We start from the raw sequence: 25323 nt of genomic DNA, 5'->3' as shown, positions 1-25323 counted from the left end.
ATTCCACACACTTATTCCAAAACAACATAACTTGAGCGAGAGACAGAAAACTAACAGTGCAGTAAAGCGTGCAAATGTTGTTGCATTTGCACCCGGACTGGTTGCATTCACTGACTGCCAAGTAAATGTATTATAAAGTAAATTTCCTTTCACGCATTTAATATTTGAATTATATTTTCAGGTCAAGACTTCTCCGTTTTTTATTATATTACTTGATGAGTACATGATTCAACAAACTCATGAATTTCATTATGGAAATGTTTTATTTACAGGTGAAATTGTGACCCGGGTACCCGGGTACCAATGCAATGAGGCTCTGGCTATATTACTATATTACAGTTTTTCTCGATTGTTTAAACACATTTTCTGAAAGGATGCCTCATATTCTCAGAACTCTACAAACAAATCCAAAAACCACTATATGAACAAACATTTATATGAACCAGTTGAACACTGTGCTCTGTGTAAAACACTGTGATTATATCATATTCATCATGACTCGGGCCTTTTTGTGTTCAGTGTGACACTTCTTGCAAAATATTTTAGAATTGTTTTGGGTTTTGACTCGCCTCTATTTCGCTTTGTATCTAAAGTTACTTTGCAAATTTGTCTTGTCACATACGCGGTGCATTTGACAAGACAGCGCTGTGCAGGCTGCTGTTACGTCAGTCACTTATGCATCAGGGGTAGCACGACCTCTTTTTTCCTTGAAATGTTTTATTCCATGAAGTCATCATAAAACAGGCGTGCTACTTACAATATAAGAATTTTATTCATTTCAAGTTGGCAGGACACAGACAGTGGTAACATTGTGTGACGGGTGTTTTAGCCATGTGATGAGTCAGTGTGAATAATAGGAATATTAATTTGACTGTTTTGAGTGGCATTGTGTTCTTTGTGAAAACAAGAAGTTTACTTCATGAAAATTGTGCCAAAACTCAGAATGTGTTGTAGATCTGCAGTCTGAGTGTAAAGCAGGAATTGTGCTTATACTTTCTCAGACTTGGTTCATGGAGTTGGTGCATTGGTTATATGTTGTGGTCATTGTGTCTCAGGCATTACAAATTGTGTGTAAACAATCACCACAACCATGCCATGGCTAAAGAGTGGTATTTGGTCCCCATGTCTTTAGTATCGGACTTAACAGGCCAGACTTCTTCTCGGTAGACACTGTGGGCCAGCATTGTTAAAATAATAAAGAAACCACACCATCGGTAAAAGTGACATAAGGCCAGTGGGATATGGCAGATTAGACTGACATAGCAACACAGACACCGAAACCTGATTGGACATACACAGATCCTACTGGCTACGGAATGAACATAATGATCGGTTCAGGTAACGAACACTGGAAGTTAAATAAATGTAGGTCCGTGCTTTTCGGTGTTTAGGTCCAGCAAATACGACTTTGCTGGCCTGGGCAGCACACCACAATGTTGTAAATATTTATGTGCAGAATAAGACGCCGAAAATCAAAACTAGGACTTTGTCCCTCCCCAGTGTCTGAATAAAAAAAAATCCACTCTTGTTGAGGAAGTGGAAGTGAAATCCTGAAGTTTATAGCACCAAATGGAGGGTCATTTTGCTGGCAATTGGAAACTCTGCATTCACAGCAGAATCCCATACGGGTGTCATATGTAAAGTGCTTCCCATCGAGCAGGAATTACTCCTGTCTGCTGGCTACACACACACACACACACACACACACACACACACACACACACACTGTATATATCTACAGGAGATGGCCAAGAGGGAGGAAGGAGGGAGAGAGACAGAGAAAAGCTGACTTAAACATTTTTCTCCATTTCACAAAAGTAGCTGTGCTGCTGTCAACATGATGAATGAGAGTATAAAAAGTGAGAGAGAGACATAAAAGGAAAGCAGAGAGAGAGCAAAGAATGGGGGATGAATACATTTCGGAGGGGGGGAAGCAGGAGGTGGAGCTCTCTGACCTGAAGATGTGAACAGCTGTTGAACATTTCCACCAGTGTATGGTAATACTCAGTGTGTGTCATCACTTTCTAACCCCAGTAGTTGCAAACGTGCCCTTCCAACGCAGGTAATGAGGAGGCGTCCCTCACGGCTGATCATTAAACCCTTGTCATGCTCTCCGTTTGGCCGTCCGTCAAGACACCGGATCATCTTCGGCCAAATGGAGGTTGTGATTGGTGTCGATTGCGTTCCGGTAAAACTGGATCAGATATCTTCTACAAAATGGTTTTAAGAAGAAAAAATATCTTCAGGGCTGCATGGCGGACGAGTGGTTAGCTCGCAGACCTCACAGCTAGGAGACCAGGGTTCAATTCCACCCTCGGCTATCTGTGTGTGGAGTTTGCATGTTCTCCCCGGTTTTCTCCGGGTACTCCAGTTTCCTCCCACATTCCAAAAACATGCTAGGTTAATTGGCCACTCCAATGTGAGTGTGAATGGTTGTTTGTCTATATGTGCCCTGTGATTGGCTGACGACCAGTCCAAGGTGTACCCTGCCTGGGATAGGCTCCAGGACCCCCCACGACCCTTGTGAGGAAAAAAGCGGTAGAAAATGAATGAATGAATAATAATTAATCAGATTAATCGCCTTTTAAAAATGAACTAATCATGATTAATCAGCACTAAAATACTACCATTAGTACTTTTGCAACCACTTATTTGTTCAGTTGAGTAGTGTGACTCACCTCTTTTATCAAACTCCGGTTTCCTCCCACATTCCAAAAACATGCTAGGTTAATTAGCGACTCCAAATTGTCCATAGGTATGAATGTGAGTGTGAATGGTTGTTTGTCTATATGTGCCTTGTGATTGGCTGGCGACCAGTCCAGGGTGTACCCCGCCTCTCGCCCAAAGACAGCTGGGATAGGCTCCGGCACCCCCTGCGGCCCTCGTGAGGAAAAAGCGGTAGAAAATGAATGAATGCCCGAAGACAGCTGGGATAGGCTCCAGCACCCCCCGCGACTCTTGTGAGGAAAAAGCGGTAGAAAATGAATGAATGAATGAATGAATGTTCGAAAGGGAGTGGGAAGAAGTCAAGACTTATCTAGTCCCAACCCCCTAACCACCCAGATTCCTACCTCATCCCAAAAAAACAAATATTATTCCTTGTCTACACAGTAAAAAAACCCACATCCAACCACGCTCACCCAGCTTGAGGCACCCAACTACGTGCCTTTCATGACCGAAGAGGGTTTTCAAGCTCTGGCTTCTCCTTGACAGTACCTTGCCATGACTCGGAGCTAAAGGCTGTGCTCCACTGTAAACGCGGAACACGTCATTCCCAACAAAAGGCAACAGTACAGCACATGACAGATTGTTAAAAACATGGACCGGAGTGGTTTAGTCACTATCGTGTTTGCCATGCATTTGCTTCCTAAAGCTCCTTGGGCTGTTATAAGCAGCAAATTGAAATGAATACGTCGAAAGAAACTGCGTATGGCCCTGCAGACCTGCTTGCTGATTGTGATCCACGGCAGCTGACAATCAGCCCATTGCAGAGGGCCATAACCTAATGTTTTTTGTGCTGATGACAGTGTGAGGAGCAGCCCCAAACAGTGCAGTAATTGGACATTACTCCTGCAGAAACAGGCTAAAAGCATCTCTGCGGCCTGTTCCGCTGACATCCCTCTTTTACTCTCATCACGCCGCTCTCCATTTCCCTTTGCTCTGGCCAGCGCTGCTTTAATTGTAATGGCCTTTCTGGAAGTGTTAAAAGCAGCTCAGAGGTGCCGGACATCACTTAAACAAATACAAAGAGAACCAGCGGCATTTACACTCTGTGTCTTCACAATAAAAGGCCATAAAATCCACACAGAGCACGGCTGATGCATATTGAACTGTTCCCCCTTTTGCCATTAAAGGTTTATGTGCACACATAACACAACTAAACTGAAGACATCTGATATATATATATATATTCATATGTATGTGTGTTTCTGTGGGGGGGAGAGGGAGCGTGTGTCAGTTAAATAATAAAATGAAGGATTTTTATTTCCCTACAGCCCCCAAATAGTAGTGTTTATTTCTGTTAATAATGTAAGGGTGGCTCTCTGGCCGCTTTGCGCTATCACTATTAAAGCCAAGCTTGCATTTTTAATGGTGAGGAAACAAACAGAGCTTTACTACCATTAGCAAACAGCTATCTCCAATTTCACCAATGGCCGTCGAGCAATCAGCGAAGCGCAATCATCCTAAAGTAATCAGTGTCACAGGTACACTTTGGATTAGTTGCTGTGTTGGGGGATCAATCAATCAATCAATAGTTGTCGTATTGAATGTCTGCATCCCCTACTCCTACTACTACTACTACTACTACGTTTGTAATGTCAGTTTCTGATATCAAAGGTTCAAGAAAAGTCAAAAAGTACCGACCATCATATCCTTTTTGCATTTTAGGAAGAAGAGGCGTCTGAATATTTGAGCATGAAAGTAAGCAAACATACCGTATGTACAGTTGTGTTTTGGGGGGCTGGCTGTTGGTAAGCAAATATACTGTATGTAAGGTTGTGTTTTGGGGGGGCTAGCTGTTGGTAAGCAAACATACCGTATGGACAGTTGTGTTTTGGGGGGCTGGCTATTGGTAAGCAAACATACCGTATGGACAGTTGTGTTTTGGGGGAATGGCTGTTGGTAAGCAAATATACTGTATGTAAGGTTGTGTTTTGGGGGGCTGGCTGTTGGTAAGCAAATATACCGTATGTACAGTTGTGTTTTGGGGGGGGCTCGCTGTTGGTAAGCAAACATGCCGTATAGACAGTTGGGTTTTGGGGGGCTGGCTGTTGGTCAGCAAACATACCGTATGTACAGTTGTGTTTGGGGGGCTGGCTGTTGGTAAGCAAATATACTGTATGTACAATTGTGTTTTGGGGAGGCGGGGGGCTGGCTGTTGGTAAGCAACCATACCGTATGGACAGTTGTGTTTTGGGGGGCTGGCTATTGGTAAGCAAACATACTGTATGTACAGTTGTGTTTTGGGGGGGGCTGGCTGTTTGGCCTACGTATATCCCGATAGAGGTGTGCTCTGATGTTGAACTACTTACTGCTTTTTGGACACTTTTCATCACAGAAAAAGAGAAAGGAACAAAAACAGGAACTGCTGCTCACTCTGCTTGCGTCTTCAATCGATCTGTCAGCGTCAAACACCGCCAGTCAAACACCATACAGTACCCGCTGTGGGCCATTTTCCGTGTGTTATATCATATTCATCACAACACTATCAGTCAATGTCATAATTGTCTTTTTGTTTGGAATATTTCTCTCGCTTCGCTTTGCTGTGGGTCTGTGGCTGCTTCCAAAGCTGAGGGTCCAACAAGTCTGATAGGGAGCAGAGCTTATGTAATCCTACCCCTTCTCTGTGTCTTGTCAACTACTAGGAATTGGTTCGCTTCCCATGCTATGCCAACTCTTGGATGTCATCGTTAGTCTAAGGTTATTTTGACTTTTTTCTTCAGAGATCTTTGGACCTGTTTCAGACGTTTCTCAGAAAAAAAAAAAACAATCCCCAAACAATGAAACTTTCTTATCAGCAGGGAAACCACCTTCAGTCTTAAAGCACTTTTCCAAAAACCATTCCAACAATCCGTTACTCAAAAGCTATCACTTAATCATTGTAGAGGGATTTTAGGTCATGCCATTTTAATCAACATAATGTGCAGAAAATTACATTTTACTGATAACCTAATTGGAGGAGCAGTTTTGCTGCACCAGGGAAAATCATCTGTGATCTGGGAATTGTCCTAAAAATCCGAGAGTAGTTGACAAAATTACTGGCATAAGAGTTGGTGTTTTTTTCAATTTTAAGGCTTTTCATGAGTTATGGCTAGCAAGTTTGCACCTCCTTTTTGTCTCCAAAGTAGACCCCACCTTGTTTTTTTATGCACTGCATCCAAGAGCAGCGACTTTCACCCGTGAAATGTAAAGCTCCCACAGTCAAAGACATGCAATATGTATTTTAAGCCATTCCTCCTTAGAGGTGCAATACTGTATATCGGCGATGGAATGGAAATGTATACAAATAGCTGCAGTACCTGATTTGCAGCCGCAGACCGGTCACTCCAACAGAGGAAATTGCATCTAAAATTTTATGTCGGGGAGTAACAAATGTAAAATCTGTAGCAGTTATGTTAGGACACGCCCAGAGGCGGACTATAGTAGAAAAAAACCTCTCTTAGGGATGCGCCGATCAGAGTTTTTTACTGCCAATTCCAGGACTGAAATCATCTTAACTGATACCAACTACATATAATACATACATACAATTCCAAGGTCCCTTAACTGGCCTGGGGTCCCAAAAAATTGGTATTTTCCAAAAAAAGACAACGTTTTTAGACAATGTTGACTGATCTTTCAAGGCACACAGATTATGGTGTTCTATGGTTATATATAGACATGGAACCTACCAAAAGAAAGATTGCACTGTAGTCTTTCATCAGGAAAGAAAGGTCGTTTCTACCTTTTTCCGTTCTTTGGTAAGCTAATCAGCAGTAGAACATAGGCAAGTTTCAGGAAAATATCAGATGCCGACTAAAAAGGAGAAAACCAGCTTCTTGTTAGGAGTAGGGACAACAGCATGCTAGCACCTAACAAAATAGCACTACAAACTGAAAGTGCTATGGCAGTTCCATAGTGATTTGACATCATTCCATGTAGGTATAAGTTACTTAACATCCATCCATCCATCCGCCCATCCATCCATCATAGAGTCATCCCAGCTAGCCCATCCCTCTCATCAGGTGTGCAGTACATTTGCTTTATGATTTGTCCTCTTTCTGAGGTTGTGAGGTTGAGAGGTTGACATGGTCACCTGTCATTTTGCAGACCTTTACGTGATCGTCTTTGTTTGCTTCTCCATAAGACTTTGTTGTTGTTTTGATTCATCTGGAGTCCCTGCATTTGGTCAGTTGCCTCCTGCAATGATTGCTGCATGTCCAATTTGATGGGATCTGTCTGTTCTAAGAGCCACTCTGTTAGCATGGTCTCTAGCTTTACAATCAGTAACACTGCTGTATCTCTCACCCCCCCCCCCCTCCTTTGCCACTCCCTCCCACTGAGCTAAGTCACTTAACATTAATTCCCCAAAAGCACCACATGATTTCATTTTTAAACTATCCATCTTCTCTTTCATTATTAGCTACCGGAGAGCAGCAAATGATTCCACTGTTTCTGGGGCGTCCTCCTCTGGGCTGATTTGTTTTGGTTTTCTTTGATGGAGTCCCATTGCATTGTCAAGCAATCACTTTGAAGTTGGCCCATTAGCGACGGTTAGCTTGGCTTGTTAGCAGTTAGTGGTGATCGAAAGTCGTTTATTTAAAGAAATTTGGACTGGGTTCAATTTGAATGTGTCAACAAGCAATTCTGTTCTTGTGGTCAAGGTCTGTGGTCAGAAACCACTTCATTAAGAACACTGACATTAAGTTAAATTGTCCGTGTGTCTCAGGTTGGTAAACCTGAAAAGGCAAGTTTCTGAAAAGAAAATGTGGATTTACCGGCAAAGTGTGAAATTTTGTGATGTGAAATATATACATTCTGAATGTCGTCAATGGATTGAAGATTGTGGTGTTGAAATGTTGTGACTCGGTTGAGAAAGGCAGTAGTAGTCGAGTATCCAAAAACCCTAACCCTAACCCCTAACCCTAACCCTAACCCTAATCAGAACTACAAACAGCAAATCTTAGAAGATGTTTGGCCTTCTATTAAAGCTGGCTTCATGAGTTCATGCTGAATAACTAGGTAGGTAGTCTGACTAGGACTGGACTATGCCGTCCTAAATAGTCAAACTATTTCTAAGACGAACCGAACAGTAGTTAGGATCGTTTCCATGCCCTGAGAATACAATGACCTGGATGGATGAGAATATTCACGGGCAATAAATAGAACAATTGGATCGTAACGTGTGTATAATATATGATACGTGTACGATAATAAAGAGCCAAACTGATACCGATCCACATCAAACTTTTTGACACAACACTTCTCATAGCGTATCACCATAACACATCTTATTGTGGCTCCTCTAAAGGATCCGCAATTCCCTAACAATGATCCCCGCGTTGACTGGTGCACCACTTTTCAATTAGTTTCATGCCAGCATGATTGGGTGTCAGAGTCTGGATCGGCCTGGAGGCCTGTTGATGAACGCTGATAGAGGCTAAAGCAGGCACGGGCTGTAATTGCTGTGCTGTACTGTGTGCGAGTTACCAATACAGTCTTTGAATTCCTGTCACTCTCTACTACTTTATTGCGTTGATTATCAGATTATTCTGATAACGCTGCCTTTCAAATTAAGTAAGAAATTATGCAAAATCAAAGCACCACATCCCACCAATTACTGTACTATACCTTCCTCATGTGCAAAACAGGAGCCCATAGCGCCATCATGCCATGCAGGTATAGGTTATTTAACATGAGTAAAATGGCTAAAATGCTAACATACATGTTAGCATAGAACAAGATAGACAATGGGAAGTTCGATTGTAATTTTACATCAAGCAAAAATATGGATATTAGCATGGGAATATGACCAAAATGCTAACATTAACTTGATATAATCTAACAAGATACTATAAAGTACTACAAATGTTAAGGCGGTTTCAAAGTTTGCACAACCTCAAGTGACTGGTTGTGAAAAGCCAGAAACGGGTGTAATATTTTAGCACGTTTATGTACATAATGTAGTGTGATAGCCATTCATGCAGGATGTTTGATGCCGCTCTTGTGCTACTGTGCAGGTGTACCTAATGTTGTGGCCAGTCAACGTAGGTTACTGTTACCGCTGTCTGTGTACTGCTAAGTGAAATTTAATTAAGTTATATTGTAGGTAGATGGGCGGAACGGTGGACTAGTGGTTAGCGCGCAGACCTCGCAGCTAGGAGGACCAGGGTTCGATTCCAAATTCGATTCTGTGTTACAATGAAAAAAACATCAGTAAAAAAGCATGATAAAAAAAAAATCGACAACAAACTGCACACAGAGATGCCCAAGCGGAGAATCGAACCCAGGGTCCCCATCTCCTGACTGTGTGGCCTACTAGCTAACCACTTTCCACCATGCGGCCGGCTAAATTTGTGTTTTTGTTGAGTTAATATTTTTCTGGGCGGCACGGGGGCCTAGTGGTTAGCGCGCAGACCTCGCAGCTAGGAGGACCAGGGTTCGATTCCACCCTCGGCCATCTCTGTGTGGAGTTTGCATGTTCTCCCCGTGCTTGGGTGGGTTTTCTCCGGGTACTCCGGTTTCCTCCCACATTCCAAAAACATGCTAGGTTAATTGGCGACTCCAAATTGCCCATAGGTATGAATGTGAGTGTGAATGGTTGTTTGCCCTGAATAAAATGGCAAAAATGCTAACAGTTGACGTATTAGCACATAGCAAAGTAGCACTAAGTAGGCGGTTCTAAAGTATGTATTGACAGTGTTTACACTGTATACAAACTGTTAGCATTCTGGTACCTTTTCCATGTGAAAAACATGCACCAAAAACATTTTGTCCCAAAAGCACATGCGTGGATGAATGTAAAAATGAATTCCTCTCTGTAAATTGGACTGAACGTCAGACTCCATGACTCCACAGCGGTGTGCTGCAGAGGAACTCTGTGCACTGTGTAGATTTCCACAGATCTAAGCAAGTTTTGATTGATCTTTCCTGCATCCGATTAGATTGATATTGATGTGCCGTGAGGACAGATGGCCACACCTTCGGCCAGCGTTTCGCTTCAGAACCTCAAATCTAATAGAAATAATAATAATACATGTTTTATGACTGCATGGACATTTGTGTGGAAATCGTTGCAGGTAACAGACGATAACACATTTCATCCAGTCAAGGCAGGAACAAAAGTGAAATTCAGGCAGATAAAAGCGGATGGATAGATGGATAAGTACCTGTAGATAAAGAGAAATAGAGAGAGGCGGCGTGTGCAACAGCATGGCAGAGGTAGACGGAATTAAAGAGGCTTTTTTGTAGCATTTAATATCCATTCATTGGCTGGAGTGCTGACACAGTCAGAGCACTGCGCTCAGGATTTATAGCCACTCCTAGTGGGCATGCCCAGAACTGAAGCACTGCAGTCAGCACATTCTCACTCTGCGCATACACACACTTGAAAAGACAGCTGGCAGCTCACACACACACACACACACACACACACACACACATACACAACCTGGGTATCTGTGCTGTAAATGTCGGGATGCATGCATCAGTAAAGCCACCAGAGGTGGGCTGCAATCTCGAATGTTATATGCAAAGAAGCAGAAGTACAAGAGAATCATGCAAACTGACCTGCCCAACTTGCGGTCTCCATGTACAGCCGTCGGAAGGGATCTTTAAAAAAAAAAAAAAGAAAAAAGACAAAGAGAAAAATTAACATTTTACATCGCAGCCGCATGAACAAACTTGTGTTCCAGTTCCATTTTCCATTACAATAATTCCCTTTTAGCTCAAGAATATGTACCACTTCCACACTCGGACATGCAGCTCATTTCTCAACCCAGCAACACAATGTCCATCTATCCACACGTTCTCAAGAACATCCATGGCTTTCCATGGCATTGCCATTGAAAATGAATGGATATTTTCTACACTTTCTGTATTTCTCAACTGATTCCTGAACATCCATCCATCCATTTTCCTCCGCTTATCCGGGTCCGGGTCGCAGGGGCAGCAGTCTTAGTATAGGGAAGCCCAGACTTCCCGGTCCCCGGCCACCTCCTCCAGCTCCACCGGGAGGACACCAAGGCGTTCCCATGCCAGCTGTGAGACATAGTCCCTCCAGCGTGTCCTAGGTCTGCCCAAGGGGCCTTTTCCCGGCTGGGCATGCCCGGAACACCTCACCAGGGAGGTGGACTAGATGCCCGAGCCACCTCAACTGAGTCCTCTCGATGTGAAGGAGAAGCGGCTCTACTCTGAGCCCCTCCCGGATGACTGAGCATATTCATTCCTGAACATATTCATCTTATTAGGCTAAATATCATCCTAACTATTCCGAAATTTCACATTTTCCATAACACTAATTACATTTTATTTTCAGAATCGCCAACCGAGTCAACCATTCCAACGCCAAAACATGCAGGCTACAGTATATAACTTCAACATCCCATTGTCGGTCACGCAGACATCGGTCCTACGGGGTCCAAACTCCCTTAATTCCAAGGTCAACACGGTCCAACTCCTTCTTCAAGTCCACAAACACAAAGACTTGTTGGGCAAACTCCCATGTACCCTCGAAGGACCCTGCCGAGAGAGTCGGAGTCGGTCCATAGTTCCACGATCGGGACAAAAACAACCGCTCCTTCTGAATCCGAGATTCAACTATCTTCCCGAATCACGAATCCCTTAACCCCGCGGGGTGGTAGGGGCACTGCATTGATGAACAATTCAGTAGTCTATTCCATCTTACACGGCCGTGGGAAGGCAAGGGCCTGGGTCTCTATCCTAACTAATCCTAATAACTATAAATTATTCATCACATCTCAGTTTTGTCTCTTTTACAATCTTATGTCCATTGGTTCCATTGGTTCCACGTCTTAGAACAAGACTATAGAGGAAGATGAAACGGCATCAAATACATACATGCATACAATCAAACACGACCACTTCTGTTATAATCTTCAGACAATGAAAGAAAATAAAAGATGACAAGAGAGGGAAAAATGAAAACAAAAGAAGCAAAGTGCAGCTTTTGCTTCGTCTTTGTTCATGCGGTTGACAGAAGACCAGGAAGTGATGATTCTCGCTGCTGTTGTATTGGGGTAATTAGTTTGGTGTAATGGCAAGGCGAGGGGCTATTCTGATTAAAAATGTATATGGTGAGTACAAGATGGTGGTAATTGCGTGTGTGAACATTTCTTAAATGGCTGGCATTAATCTACCGTGTGCGAGCGAGGGAAGCGGAGAGAGAAAGTGAACATTTGAAGACAAAAGCTTAGAATGGTAATGAATGTACAGGTAATGTGCAACCGTTTTCATAGTCCATAGTTGTACTTAAATGTTGACATTACCTTAAACTCATCATGGGTATAGTGTATGGATGTCATATTCATTCTGGGATTTTTAGGGAACAGAATGGAAATTTGACTTTAAAATAGCATCCCACTTTTTCGCAGTTTAGCATTTTTTTCTCCCATAAACTTGCAATTTATTTTCTTTGCTTTAAATTGTAATTTAACATTTTTTCCACTTATAAATAGAAGGTAAATTGATCTATCTACAGAGGGAAAGATTGTAATATGATGATGAATCCAGCCTGATGTGCTGTCTCCCAAATTACTTCACTTATACAGTAAACCTCGGATATATCGGAATCGGATATATCGGAAATTCGCTCACAACGAACAGATAAAAAAGAACCAATTTTTCTGTAATGCATTTCCAATAAAAATTCATTACATATATCGGATTTTTTATAACGGATTTCGCCTATTTCGGACAAAATCTCCAGTCCCGTTCTAATGCATTTCCATTAAATTTCCCTCGCATATATCGGATGGCCGCATCGTGGCGCTCCGATTCGCCGAATCGTGACAGGCCGCTATACGACGTCATTTGCAGCGTTTGCAGCGTTGCCTGCGCGTCCAGGTACATTGGAAACATAGTCAAGGAAGTGCCTTTTTATAACGGATAAAATCCGATTTACGCATATACCGGATATAAATCCGATATATGCGTAAAACGGACATTTTCCGGTATACAGTATATCGGTATATCATTAGCAAACTGTAGCTAGCTAATTAAATTAAATTAAATTAAATAAGATAAATATTATATATATATATATATATATATATATATATATATATATATATATATATATATATATATATATATATATAAAATAAAATTAAAATAAAATTAGCTAACTGTCATCAGCAAACTGTAGCTAGCTAATGTTAGCTACAGTAGAGGCAATGAGCACTAAATACCTACTATAAATATGACTACAAATCATTCAAATTACAAAATTAAATTAAACTAAATAAAAATTTTACAAGATAAATATATATATATAAAATAAAATAAAAATAAAATTAGCTAACTGTCATCAGCAAACTGTAGCTAGCTAATGTTAGCTACAGTAGCGGCAATGAGCACTAAATACCTATAAATATGACTACAAATCATTCAAATTACAAAGACAAAACCACAAATTTGCTAGTAATATGTAATAGGAGTATAAATACCAACAAAAACATAAATATCACCTTAGAGTTCTTGAGCTGCAGTCTTTGCTGACCTCAAATCTCCATGGCGACCATTGAACTGTTCACCACTTTATTCCACAAAAACAGATGTATGGTGGCACCCATAAATAATCATGTATTGGAAAAATATTTTATATGTGTTGTTTCTACATATATTGGAACACTTAGTGCCCAGCCAGACATATCATAATTCAATAATTATGTTTTTTGATGCACTCTAGCATCCGTAGAACCGCTTGCTGATTAAAGGTGCGGACACGGCTGAACATTTATTTATGTGGGTTTATTTACAGATCACACACCTCTGTGAAGTTGGATGACTGGGAAAAAAAGAAACACACACACACACGTGCACACTGGCTATAATATTGTCAAATCCAAGGTTCACACCGGTTTCTGGTGTCTGCACTCTGCAAGAACCTCATCTGTCATCTACGTAATTAAAAGCCATTTCACACCTGGTGTGGTCACAGCAGCTTCTTAATGAATCGTAGGAAGGAAAATAACAAGATTAGGACCATACGCTAAAATGAAATTAAACCATCGGTTTTTCTAACTGACCACATGGTATTGCGTCCAACATCCCTGAGCGGAAACAAGTTCTCGTCTGAACAACTGGAGGGGCATGATTGGGTTATGTTTGTGTATGTAAATGTGTGTGTGTGTGTGTGTGTGTGTGTGTGTGTGTGTGTGTGTGTGTGTGTGTGTGTGTGTGTGTGTGTGTGTGTGTGTGTGTGTGTGTGTAAGGGCTGTGCAACGTGTCTAGGGGCTCCCCAACAGGTGACTGGGACTGATTCCTTTAAGCATCCTGTAATTTGACCCATGCTTAATCAAATCAACTGTAATACCTCCAATCAAATTACACCACCCTCCTGTGTCCCATCACACTGAGGTGGGGAAGGGATGGAATAGGAGACCAAATGTGCACATTTAGACAGAAACTATGACGGCTGCTTATATGCAAAATGTCCAGCAAATTCCCGATATACAGTATAAGATGACGAATGTGCAATATGGCGTGTAACAAACTGTTGTATTTGTGATTGGTTTGTTTACGCATCCACGTGTGCCGAGGATGAAATATTGCGATACTTAGTTCACAAGTCATCCAGAATCATTCATGCTGGAGCCTATCCCAGCTGTCTTCGGGCGAGAGGTGGGGTACACCCTGGACTGGTGGCCAGCCAATCACAGAGCACATATAGACAAACAACCATTCACACTCACATTCATACCTATGGACAATTTGGAGTCGCCAATTAACCTAGCATGTTTTTGGAATGTGGGAGGAAACCGGAGTACCCGGAGAAAACCCACACACGCACGGGGAGAGCATGCAAACTCCACACAGAGATGGCAGAGGGTGGAATTGAACACTGGTCTCCTAGCTGTAAGGTCTGAAGGTCTGAGGCTAACCACTCGACCGCAGCTCAGCCCAGCTAACTAACATTCATTCATTTCCATTTTCCCTTTTTAAAGGGTTGGAGGGAGGGGCTTTGTTAGTATTTGTTTTTCCTTTTAATTGTGGTAATTGTTTTTAATTCTGTAAAGCACTTTGTGTTGCATGTCTTTGCAGGAAAAGTGCTATATAAATAAAGTTGATTTGATTTGATTTAATAAAGAAAACGCCAGCGACAAGCGAGTCTCCTGGTTCAAAAATGTAAGACCAGGCGTTACCGGTTACTGTTACCACTGTTTGTGTACTACCAACTAAAAAAAGGAACACAACTCTTGTTGTAGGTAGCATGCCTGTTTTATAATGACTTAATGGAATAAGACAAAAGTCCAGCTCATCCCTAGTAAACCGTAGTAAAACTCCAGATAATCAGTATCACAGCTTAAAAAATGGCAATGAGTCAATTTTTTTTTTTTGAGAGTCGAAAATTGTTAGCCAACTGTTCAACAAACGGAAGAAGACGGAAAAGGAGGTAGTCCGCCAGAGTAGAAGTGGGATGCTCCGTAATTGATTTTGCTACAACAAAAGAGGAGGCAATTAACCTTTTAAAACTGCAGTACTCTGGTTTAAGAAAACAGAAGACAATTCAAAGCACAAGTCCTTGAATGGGGCAAATGTCGGAAAAAAGTGAAGAGTCGGATACAAGCATGCGATTAATCATTTCACAAAACAAAACATGAACACGACAAACTCATCTGTTCCAGCTGTAAAAATTTCATACTTCATACTTTGATACCGATATTAATGCACAGAGATCTTAGAGATGCACAGAAACACTTCATTCATTCATTCATTCATTTTCTACCGCTTTTTCCTCACGAGGGTCACGGGGGTGCTGGAGCCTATCCCAGCTGTCTTCGGGCGAGAGGCGGTGTACACCCTGGACAGGTCGCCAGCCAATCACAGGGCACATATAGACAAACAACCATTCACACTCACATTCATACCTATGGACAATTTGGAGTCACACAACTCAACTGAACAAATAAGTGATAGCAAAAGTACTAATGATAGTATTTTACTGCTGATTAATCGTGATTAGTTCGTTTTTAAAAAAAGGTGATTAATCTGATTAATTATTATTCATTTATTCATTCATTTTCTACCGCTTTTTTTCCTCACAAGGGTCGCGGGGGGTCCTGGAGCCTATCCCAGGCAGGGTACACCTTGGACTGGTCGCCAGCCAATCACAGGGCACATATAGACAAACAACCATTCACACTCACATTGGAGTGGCCAATTAACCTAGCATGTTTTTGGAATGTGGGAGGAAACCGGAGTACCCGGAGAAACCCGGGGAGAACATGCAAACCTTGGCCAGCCAATCACAGGGCACATATAGACAAACAACCATTCACACTCACATTGGAGTGGCCAATTAACCTAGCATGTTTTTGGAATGTGGGAGGAAACCGGAGTACCCGGAGAAACCCGGGGAGAACATGCAAACCTTGGCCAGCCAATCACAGGGCACATATAGACAAACAACCATTCACACTCACATTCATACCTATGGACAATTTGGAGTGGACCTGGTCTTCGGCGGCCAAATCTGGTTGCTATATCCATTATTTATTATTTTGGTTACAGAACAATACTAATTTTAGGATCAGTTATCAATCGCCATTTTAACATCATTTTATCAACATCCATGTGCCTTAAACAAAACCCAAAAAATCCAAAATCATCATTTTCACTATCAGTTTCCCAGCATGTGTCTGAAAGCTGATTTCTGGCGAGGCAAGACAAATGGCGGTGGCGTCTGGAGGTATCTCAGCACCACCTTTACTAAAGCACATGTAGCAAATGTTAATGAGAGCTTCCAAATGCCAGTGCACATAGGAGATAGGCCTGTTAAACATAAGATCACTGATGGATGGCAACATGGGAGGCGATGAGACCAATACCAGCACATGTTCAGGAGCAAAGGGAAAAAGGAAAATATGTCATGGAAAAAAAGAACACCAGCAGCTCAGGAAAACTGTTGGAGAAGATGGAAGACCCGATACAGTAACCCCCATTTCAATCCATTGTCATGGTTAACTGGAATTTCCACAGACTACAATATCTTCATAGTTAAGGTATGGAAAATCTGCTTACAATGTGTTTTGGATGTGTGGAGGACGTTGACGTTTCCTGGCCGCATTGCTGGCCTGCATTATGAATTATCCTTACTGACCTTTTTTGCAGTACATTTACATTGAGTGAAGATTGCTTTTATAGTTATTAGCCCATATTTCCACACAATAAGTAAGATATGGTAGAACCAGAGAGCAATAAAGAGCAGTAACGTTTTGATTTGTTCGATACTGAAATATTTCTGGCCAAATACAAGTGGCATTTTTTGTTTTTTTTGTGAACCGTATGTCAACAAAAAAGGGCATCAAAATGAATTTGCTCCGCTGCAAAGCATTCCAAGGATAATGGCAGGTCGTAATAATTTCCTTCCAATTTTTTGTTGATTTTGTCAAATGAAGTTGTAAAAGGTAACAACGATTTAACAGCGACATAAAGATCCATTACGCCGTTGACGAAACCGTTCCCAGTACGATATGAAGAGGACAAGACATTGCTTGGGGGTGGGGGGAGGACGGGGTTGCTATAGTTGTTCTAGTTATATTGCAGCTGGGGTGCTACTTTCCTGTTGGTGATTAGCAGGATAAAAAAGCAGTGGAAGCTCCTCATGGGTGGATGGTTGACAACAGGGCAACAGAAGACATGAAGCCTGGCTTTTATAGTCATGATGAGAGCAGAGCTCAGAGGATGTCAGCTTTTAATGCTGGAATCACAGCTTCCCCGCCAGCAGTAATCTCATAGATTTCATCTAGTTTAATTGGAAACTCCTTCACTTGAAGTAATGGGCCTTTTTATTTTCAAATGGTCTACATGGTACCGGGTGATGCTGGCCACTGATGAGGCCTGTGTTTGACTTTTCACCATGACTTTTAATATTCAAATATTAATATTAATATTCCACCCTGGGCCATCTCTGTGTGGAGTTTGCATATTTCTCCGGGTACTCCGGTTTCCTCCCACATTCCAAAAACATGCTAGGTTAATTGGAGACTCCAAATTATCCATAGGTATGAATGTGAGTGTGAATGGTTGTTTGTCTATATGTGCCCTGTGATTGGCTGGACACCAGTTACTATGTTGATGGTTACTATAGTACTGTGGTATGGTATGGTAAAAATGTTTTAATGTATTTTTCTTTGTGTATTTTGTAAGAATATATTTGTATTAGGGCGGCACGGCGGTCTAGTGGTTAGCACGCAGACCTCACAGCTAGGAGACCAGGGTTCAATTCCACTCTCGGCCATCTCTGTGTGGAGTTTGCATGTTCTCCCCGTGCATGCGTGGGTTTTCTCCGGGTACTCCGGTTTCCTCCAACATTCCAAAAACATGCTAGGTTGATTGGAGACTCCAAATTGTCCATAGGTATGAATGTGAGTGTGAATGGTTGTTTGTCTATACTATGTGCGCTGTGATTGGCTGGCGGCCAGTCTTTGCCTGAAGACAGCTGGGATAGGCTCCAGCACCCCCGCGACCCACGTGAGGAAAAAGCTGTAGATGAAAATGAATGAATGAATATTAATATTCCGTTTAATAATAAGTAACTCAGTCCATAAGGACTTGGGTTGGGAGATCCTGGGTTGAGCCCTGTTGCGTGCGAAGAGAAAACTAGTTCAGGGACTAGTTTTTTACTGCTGAGGTGCCCCCCCCACTTCCCCAGTCCCACCTCAGGAGCTTAAGTCATCTGTCCTCCTATGCCCGCATGTGTGTGATCTGCTTCATTGTGGTGTACAATACAATAAACAGCAGTGTGGAAATTGAATGAAGACCCCTTGAAACCTTGTAATCAGTACAACAACATAAATCAATAAATATCCTCCCGTTTTAAGATGATAGCTTCTCTGGCTGATCTTGGTATAGTCCAGTCATTTACCAGAAGGCAGGCAAGACTTAACTGCAATACTACAATGAAGTTTCAGCGGCTTGTCCCTTACTTAACCCCGGTAAAAGCATGAAATATTGGTTACGGGGTAAGGATCACTCTGAGAAAAGTGAGGGATCAGCCCACAATTACACAAGAGGAGCTTGTTGAATGAGCTCATTAGAGCCGGGACCACAGTCACAAGGAAAACTATTGATAACACGGTTCACTGTAATGGATTGAGATCCTGCGGGGCTCAAGGAGGCACATGTACCCGTCTGAACGCTGCCATTCAACACTTGAATGAGTCTTGTGAGAATGCGATGTGGTCAACTGAGACAACATTGAGCTCTTTGACCTCGACTAGACTTCCCATGATGTCTGGAGACCAAGATGACATGCTGAATATGAAACACACAACCCCCCGCTCTCAAACATCAACTTGTAAACATACCGCTTTGGGACTGTTACTGTGCTGAGGATACAGGAAGACTTAACATTATTTTAGATGAGAACCTCCTGGACTCAGCCAGAACACTGAAGATGGGTCTTCCATCGGGACAATGACCCAAAACAAATAAGTTCATAAGTACTTGAAAAAAAATCCATAGAGCGAGTGAGCGATATCCGAACCGTGATATACGGCTAGCAAGGTACGACTCATTTTATTGCATTTTATTTCAATTCTGTTCTTGGGGAAATGGTTGATGTGGTGAAAGCAGCCTGAAAACACCAGTGATGGATGATGTAGACCAGGGGTCTCAAACATGCGGCCCGCAGGACACTAGTTTGAGGCCCCCGCCGTGATATGAAAATTTAATGTTAGTGCAGCCCGCGCAAGTTTGATATGGATGCTGTATGGTATCATGTACCCAGAAAAATTTTTACGTTTGATTAATGTTCATGTTAAGGTTAAATAACTGTTAATAGTTATCCTCCCTATCCGTGTGGAAGTGGTAAGTTTTTGGCTATTTAAGTTTAAAGGAAATAACTTGAAGGCTACCGTTTAGGTACTAATGGCAGCAGCAGGATACAACAACTACTACCAACCAAGCCAAACAAAAACCAATGAAGCCACAAAAAAAGAGCACACACCTGAACTAAATAGCGAGTATGAAATTAGAGGCAGCTGCGTGAAATAAGCAGGTATAGAGAAAACGTAAGGGAACAAGAAAGTAGTTACAAAATAAGGGCATGGACACCGGAACAGAAGCAAAGAAGGAAACTAAAAAAGCTGTCACGAGGGGGTAACGCCCACATTGTGACACAACTTACTTTGTACCAAGGACCAATTTCACTTATTTCATGAGTACCGGACACACAAATCACAAAAAGTGAAGGGTAAAAATGTGGCCGTTGTATCTGGAAAAACAGCGAGGTGGGTGGGCTAGGGGGGTCGGGGCCAGGTGGGTTAGCTGGCGGGGTTGGTGGTGTGCTTCGGCAATGTCCTGGGGTTTTGCTGGGGTGTCCGATGTTCCCACTCCTATTTTGTTGTTTTGTCTTATGTAAGATTCTTTAATTGTATGTGTGGAAAAATCACTTATTGAATTGGTAACTGCTATGGCGTGGAGAAGGGGTAGGATTTAATAAGCTTTGCTTCTTCCTGCTCCTTTTCAGACATGTGTAGTAATGAGGTGTTATGTGTGTGTATGTATGTATATATATATATATGTATAAATAGATATAGTAAGTGTATTGTATTGTAAGTGTATATGTGAGAAACAATAATGTAACATAGTATGCATGTCTGAAATAAATAATAATAATAAGAAGAAATGATACGTCAACAAAAGCAGACTGTCTCAATTGGCACACTTCCATACCAACACTCTGACATCTTTTCAGTGCATCAGTGCGTTCACACTGAAAAAGTACGGCAAAATGCAGTGTATGTCAGAACCCGCATGTTCAATTCCAAACACCACCAAGGATATGACCCGATTCCTCCGTATACGGTACATTTCAGAACAGGAGGCTCATCTCAAAGTTTTTTAGTCTTTTGGGGTCTTTTCCTAAGGTTGCTTTTCATAGTTCCACATAGCTCCAACTTTATGGTTGACTGTGCTTGCCTGTGAGTACCCACGGTACACAGAATGACCACCTCAGTTCTCAGCCCCGTTTATTGTGCCAGGTCCACATAAAAGCTTGATTGTGGCCATATACTCCAGTATGCTTGGCTGTGTGTTATGGCCACTGATCTTTATGTCTCTCTGCACAGGAGGAAGACCCTAGCCTCAGCAAAATGTTGGCTACATAGGCATTTGTGCTTGCTTTGTTAGTGTGTTTGCGGGTGATGGAACTCCCTTACGCCACTGCCGCCATCGCCGATACTTCATCTGCATACATTCTCTCAGGGGATGCATACAATAGGAACACTTAAATGAGGCATGCATAAATGGATGAAGCACCCCTCGCATCTTACACAAGGCCTCATGTGGGTATTCCTAGTTGCATGTGTTTTATTCTCCTATCTTACATGCCTAGTGATGGCAGTTAGGTAATTGAAAGTGAAACGGAGAGGAAAAGAACGAGAGGAAGGGTGGGGATGTGAAGATGGAGAGCGATGAGGAGGGAGGTGGAAGCAGGAGGCATCAGAAACAATTAACCCTTGAAATAATTCAGGGATCAGATATGCTGCAAACACCGACAATGGAAGAAAGGAGGCAATGAGTGGATGGGGAGGAGAGGTTGAACACAAGAGAAGGCAGGTTCTGAAGACATTTTGTGATTGCTGAAGCCCAAGTGAAATGCTGGATGGAAAAAATTCCCGTTTTTTTCTAACACTGACTCACTGTGACATCATAAGATGGTGAGCTTCCTTATTTGGGCATGCGCTGTAGGCAAGATACACTCTAGGAATGCCATCCTGATTGTTAGCTATGGCTCCCAGGAACTCTTTCTGCGGGGCAAGCTCAGGCAGAAGTGGTTGGAGTTGGTGATTCCCAGCAAATGAAAAACATTTCCATCTTTTAACTGTTTTTGTGAACATGAACCTGAAATATAAGCGCACGCTCACCAGGAAAGATTAAAATCGGACGCAGTACGCTGATAAATAAATAATAAATAATAAATAATAAATAATAAATAATAAATAATAAATAATAAATAATAAATAATAAATAATAAATAAATAAATAAATAAATGAATAAATAAATAAATAAATAATTATAAACTATAAATTATAAATTATAATGTGGCGAATAAATAGATTACATCAAATATGAACAACAATGTACAGCGTAAACAGTAATTTGTACAAATAATTTAAATAATTTAGAATAAATAGCAATAATTTAAAGTTTTAATGTCGGACTCGCTATGCTAGCACTCAGCACGCAGACCTACGTTACCACTCTTTGAGATCACACAGGATAAGTCATGGGTCTCCAGCCAGTAGATCCTGAGCTACCAGTAGCTCCTGCCCACTTTTCAATTAGCTCTCCAAAGGTATTATTCATTTATGATCAACTCCTATAACCACTAAAATAAAAAGTAGGGTTCGGCAGTAGTTCAGAAGTACTTAGGAGCGCTTGGGAGTGTGACCAATCACAGTGGAATGGGCGTTCTCCGAGGAGGGCCTTAGGTGGAATATATTAAAACAGACCATTTTGGTGGGAAGCAGTAAATCCTCGGGAACACATATGGAATAGGTGAAGAGTCTGGAAGATCTAGAACAGGGGTGCCAAACGATGCAGATGAACTATATCAGCAAGTTGAAGTATTTGTGATTTTAGAAATAAGGAGTTTTTGTGTTCTCTGTAGGCGGCATTATGAATTATCCTTACTGACCTTTTTTGCAGTACATTTAGCGTGTGAAGATTGTTTTTATAGTTATTAGCCCATATTTCCACACAATAAGTAAGATATGGTAGAAGAACCAGAGAGCAATAAAGAGTGTGGAGTGATTTCTGATTGAGAACAAATTTTGCTTTGTTCAATATTGAAATATTTCTGGCCAATTTTGTCAAATAAAGTTTGGAATTACAGAAAATGTGGAAATTTGGAATGTGTCAGATTGGCCACATGTCTGGAATGAAATATATGAACTGAATATTTATATGCTACAATGCGTCATGTGATGTAATAATAAAGAGAAGAACTATGAAAGATCTTAAGCAATCACACAATGAGCCCCACGTTTCCAACGTGGAGCAAAGACCTACGGTGTTACTGTGTGTGTGTATGGTGGGTTTCTATTGAATTTCCCTACACCTCTGTCTTTTTGTAAACATCCAAGTGCCTCAAGGTCCAGTGGGTGAGCGGTAAGCTGCCATCTCTGGTAGGGTGAACTCTATTTCACGGGTTAGTGCTACAGTGAACAATAACAGCATCAAGCCTCTTGGCTTCATAAACCACTGTACAGCTCGCTTTCCATCTCTACTGTTTGTCCATTTTTAGTTCCAGCAGCATCTGCCGACAGTGGAGGGGGGCCTCTTCAACAGCAAATGTTGGCCAAATGAAGCCTTTCTGTGCGGTCATGACCGTGGACCAGGACGGCCCTGAAGGCCAATACCGGAGCTGGGAATCTAAATACGCGACTCTATGGTCTAATTCAGGGGTCTCAAACACATGGCCCGCGTGCCAAATATGGCCCGCAGGACACTAGTTTGAGGCCCCCGCCTTGATATGAAAGTTTAATGTTAGTGCGGCCCGCGCAAGTTTGATATGGATGCTGTATGGTATCATGTACCCAGAAAAAATTATTACGTTTGATTAATGTTCATGTTAAAGGTTAAATAACTCTTAATAGTTATCCTCCCTATCCGTGTGGAAGTGGTCAGTTTTTGGCTATTTAAGTTTAAAGGAAATAACTTGTAAGGCTACCGTTTAGGTCGCTAGCTCTCTAGTTTGCGAGTTAGCATGTGTCTCAAGACCCTGCAGGTGCGCAATATGTTGTAAATTAAAAGAGTATAAATGTGACTATAGTCGTGTTTTGTCATGTCTACAGGGCTCTAATAATGTTTTTTTTATTTTTAATCTGAAAAAAATAATTTGTCTACCCACCAACTATATGTGGTTTCTTAAGTTTTTATTATTTGCCATTTTATTATTATTATTGTTATATTTATTTATTACTGATTGATTTTCTTTATTCTTAATTTGTTTATTTATTTTTCATCTTATTTTGTACAGAAAAATAAAAATTAAGATATTTGAGAACAGTGGAATGTTTTATCAGAGCTTTTATTGTAGAAAATCGGAACCAAAGCACTGAAAAATTTTGTATATTTTTCTGTTTTTAATAAATGCGTTTTTTTTTTTGAAAACCTGATGCGGCCCATCCTTGCCCAGACCCTAGCTCCAGTGGCCCCCAGGTAAATTGAGTTTGAGACCGCTGGTCTAATTGCACTGAAAAGTAAATAAGTCAGCGGAGACGTAGATATTCTCACCAAAGAATTCTATTAAAAAATGGCTAACTAAACATTCTATACAACTTCCTTAACTGCAAAACTGCTGAGCCGAGAATAATCTAAGCCAGCATTATCAGCTTGTGTCAGTGGCGGAGGGAAACAATGCAAGACTAATGGGCGAGTGGTGGTGGAATGAATGAACGTGTGTGCATGTGTGTGTGAAAATACACTAATCTTTGTCTGCTTCTTTGTTGGTGTGTGCAACAGTCACCCCCACGGTTGTTACCTAAGTGCTACATCAAGCTATGAAATTCAGCCAACCTCGGATTAATACACCGCGTAAAGACGTTGAGTTAGAGCTTTCGCTAACTCAGGGTAAAGCGCTAGCACGACGCATATGGCAGCTGTAAAGCAGGGGTGGGTAATTAGCTTCCCCGGGGGGGACCACACGAGAAACAGAAAATATTATAGAGGGCGGGGTAACAAGTTGAACTAAATTATGCTTAATATATACTCTATTGGTCGAGTGGTTAGCGCGCAGACCTCACAGCTAGGAGACCAGGGTTCAATTCCACCCTCGGCGTCTCTGTGTGGAGTTTGCATGTTCTCCCCGTGCATGCGTGGGTTTTCTCCGGGTACTCCGGTTTCCTCCCACATTCCAAAAACATGCTAGGTTAATTGGTCCAAATTATGAGTGTGAATGGTTGTTTGTCTATATGTGCCCTGTGATTGGCTGGCCACCAGTACAGGGTGTACTCCGCCTTTCGCCGCAAGACAGCTGGGATAGGCTCCAGCGCCCCCGCGACCCTCATGAGGAAAAAGCGGTAGAAAATGAATGAATGAATGTATTCTATCTCTTTATAAATGCAGAAAAACAGCATTGTTTGGCGAAAATGGGACTGGTGAGCATAATTAAGCAAAAATATACATTGAAATACATTTCTAGAAAAAAACTCAACAAAATAAGTATGTTCAGAAATGTATGTTTTTTTTTAAAGACCGGCATAAAATCAATAACCCTTATGTGAATTCATATTACAATTTCATCTGATGTCATCCACCTCATTTGCTGTTTTCATGTTTTGTTTTTCTTGTTCAGCGATAGAAAACTAGTCTCCGTAGGGCTTCAACAAGTACATCCAAGACAGTGCTCAAAGTCCGTGGCGGACATGCGAAGGACAGCTGACAGCAGATCACGAGTGAGAGATCAATACCCCGGCCTTGGCTGCTGCTTCACTTACTGCTCCTTGTTGCTGCCGTCAGGTTTTGGAATTTCTTTAGTTGTTTCGAACCGTTTGGTCTTGTAATGTTGATTGAAATTCATTCATTCATTCATTTTCTACCGCTTTTTTCCTCACGAGGGTCGCAGGGGGTGCTGGAGCCTATCCCAGCTG

The 25323-nt window shown here is 41.7% G+C and overlaps 1 protein-coding gene across 14 annotated transcripts in view; it reads right to left on the bottom strand.

Moving 5' to 3' along the window:
* Nucleotides 1-25323, bottom strand: part of rbfox3a (RNA binding fox-1 homolog 3a) — a 317090-nt gene that overhangs the window by 219547 nt on the left and 72220 nt on the right. For all 14 annotated transcript variants that reach the window (XM_058062410.1, XM_058062406.1, XM_058062412.1 and 11 more), the window contains one exon: nucleotides 10270-10311. In XM_058062410.1, the coding sequence (XP_057918393.1) occupies nucleotides 10270-10291 (22 nt within the window). In that variant the 5' untranslated portion in view covers nucleotides 10292-10311. The remainder of the gene's footprint in view (nucleotides 1-10269; nucleotides 10312-25323) is intronic.

The sequence above is a fragment of the Doryrhamphus excisus genome, chromosome 22, assembly GCF_030265055.1.
Source record: "Doryrhamphus excisus isolate RoL2022-K1 chromosome 22, RoL_Dexc_1.0, whole genome shotgun sequence".
NCBI classification, from domain to species: domain Eukaryota; kingdom Metazoa; phylum Chordata; class Actinopteri; order Syngnathiformes; family Syngnathidae; genus Doryrhamphus; species Doryrhamphus excisus.
Note: the sequence above shows the minus strand (reverse complement) of the source record. Positions and strands in the feature narration are given on the sequence as shown.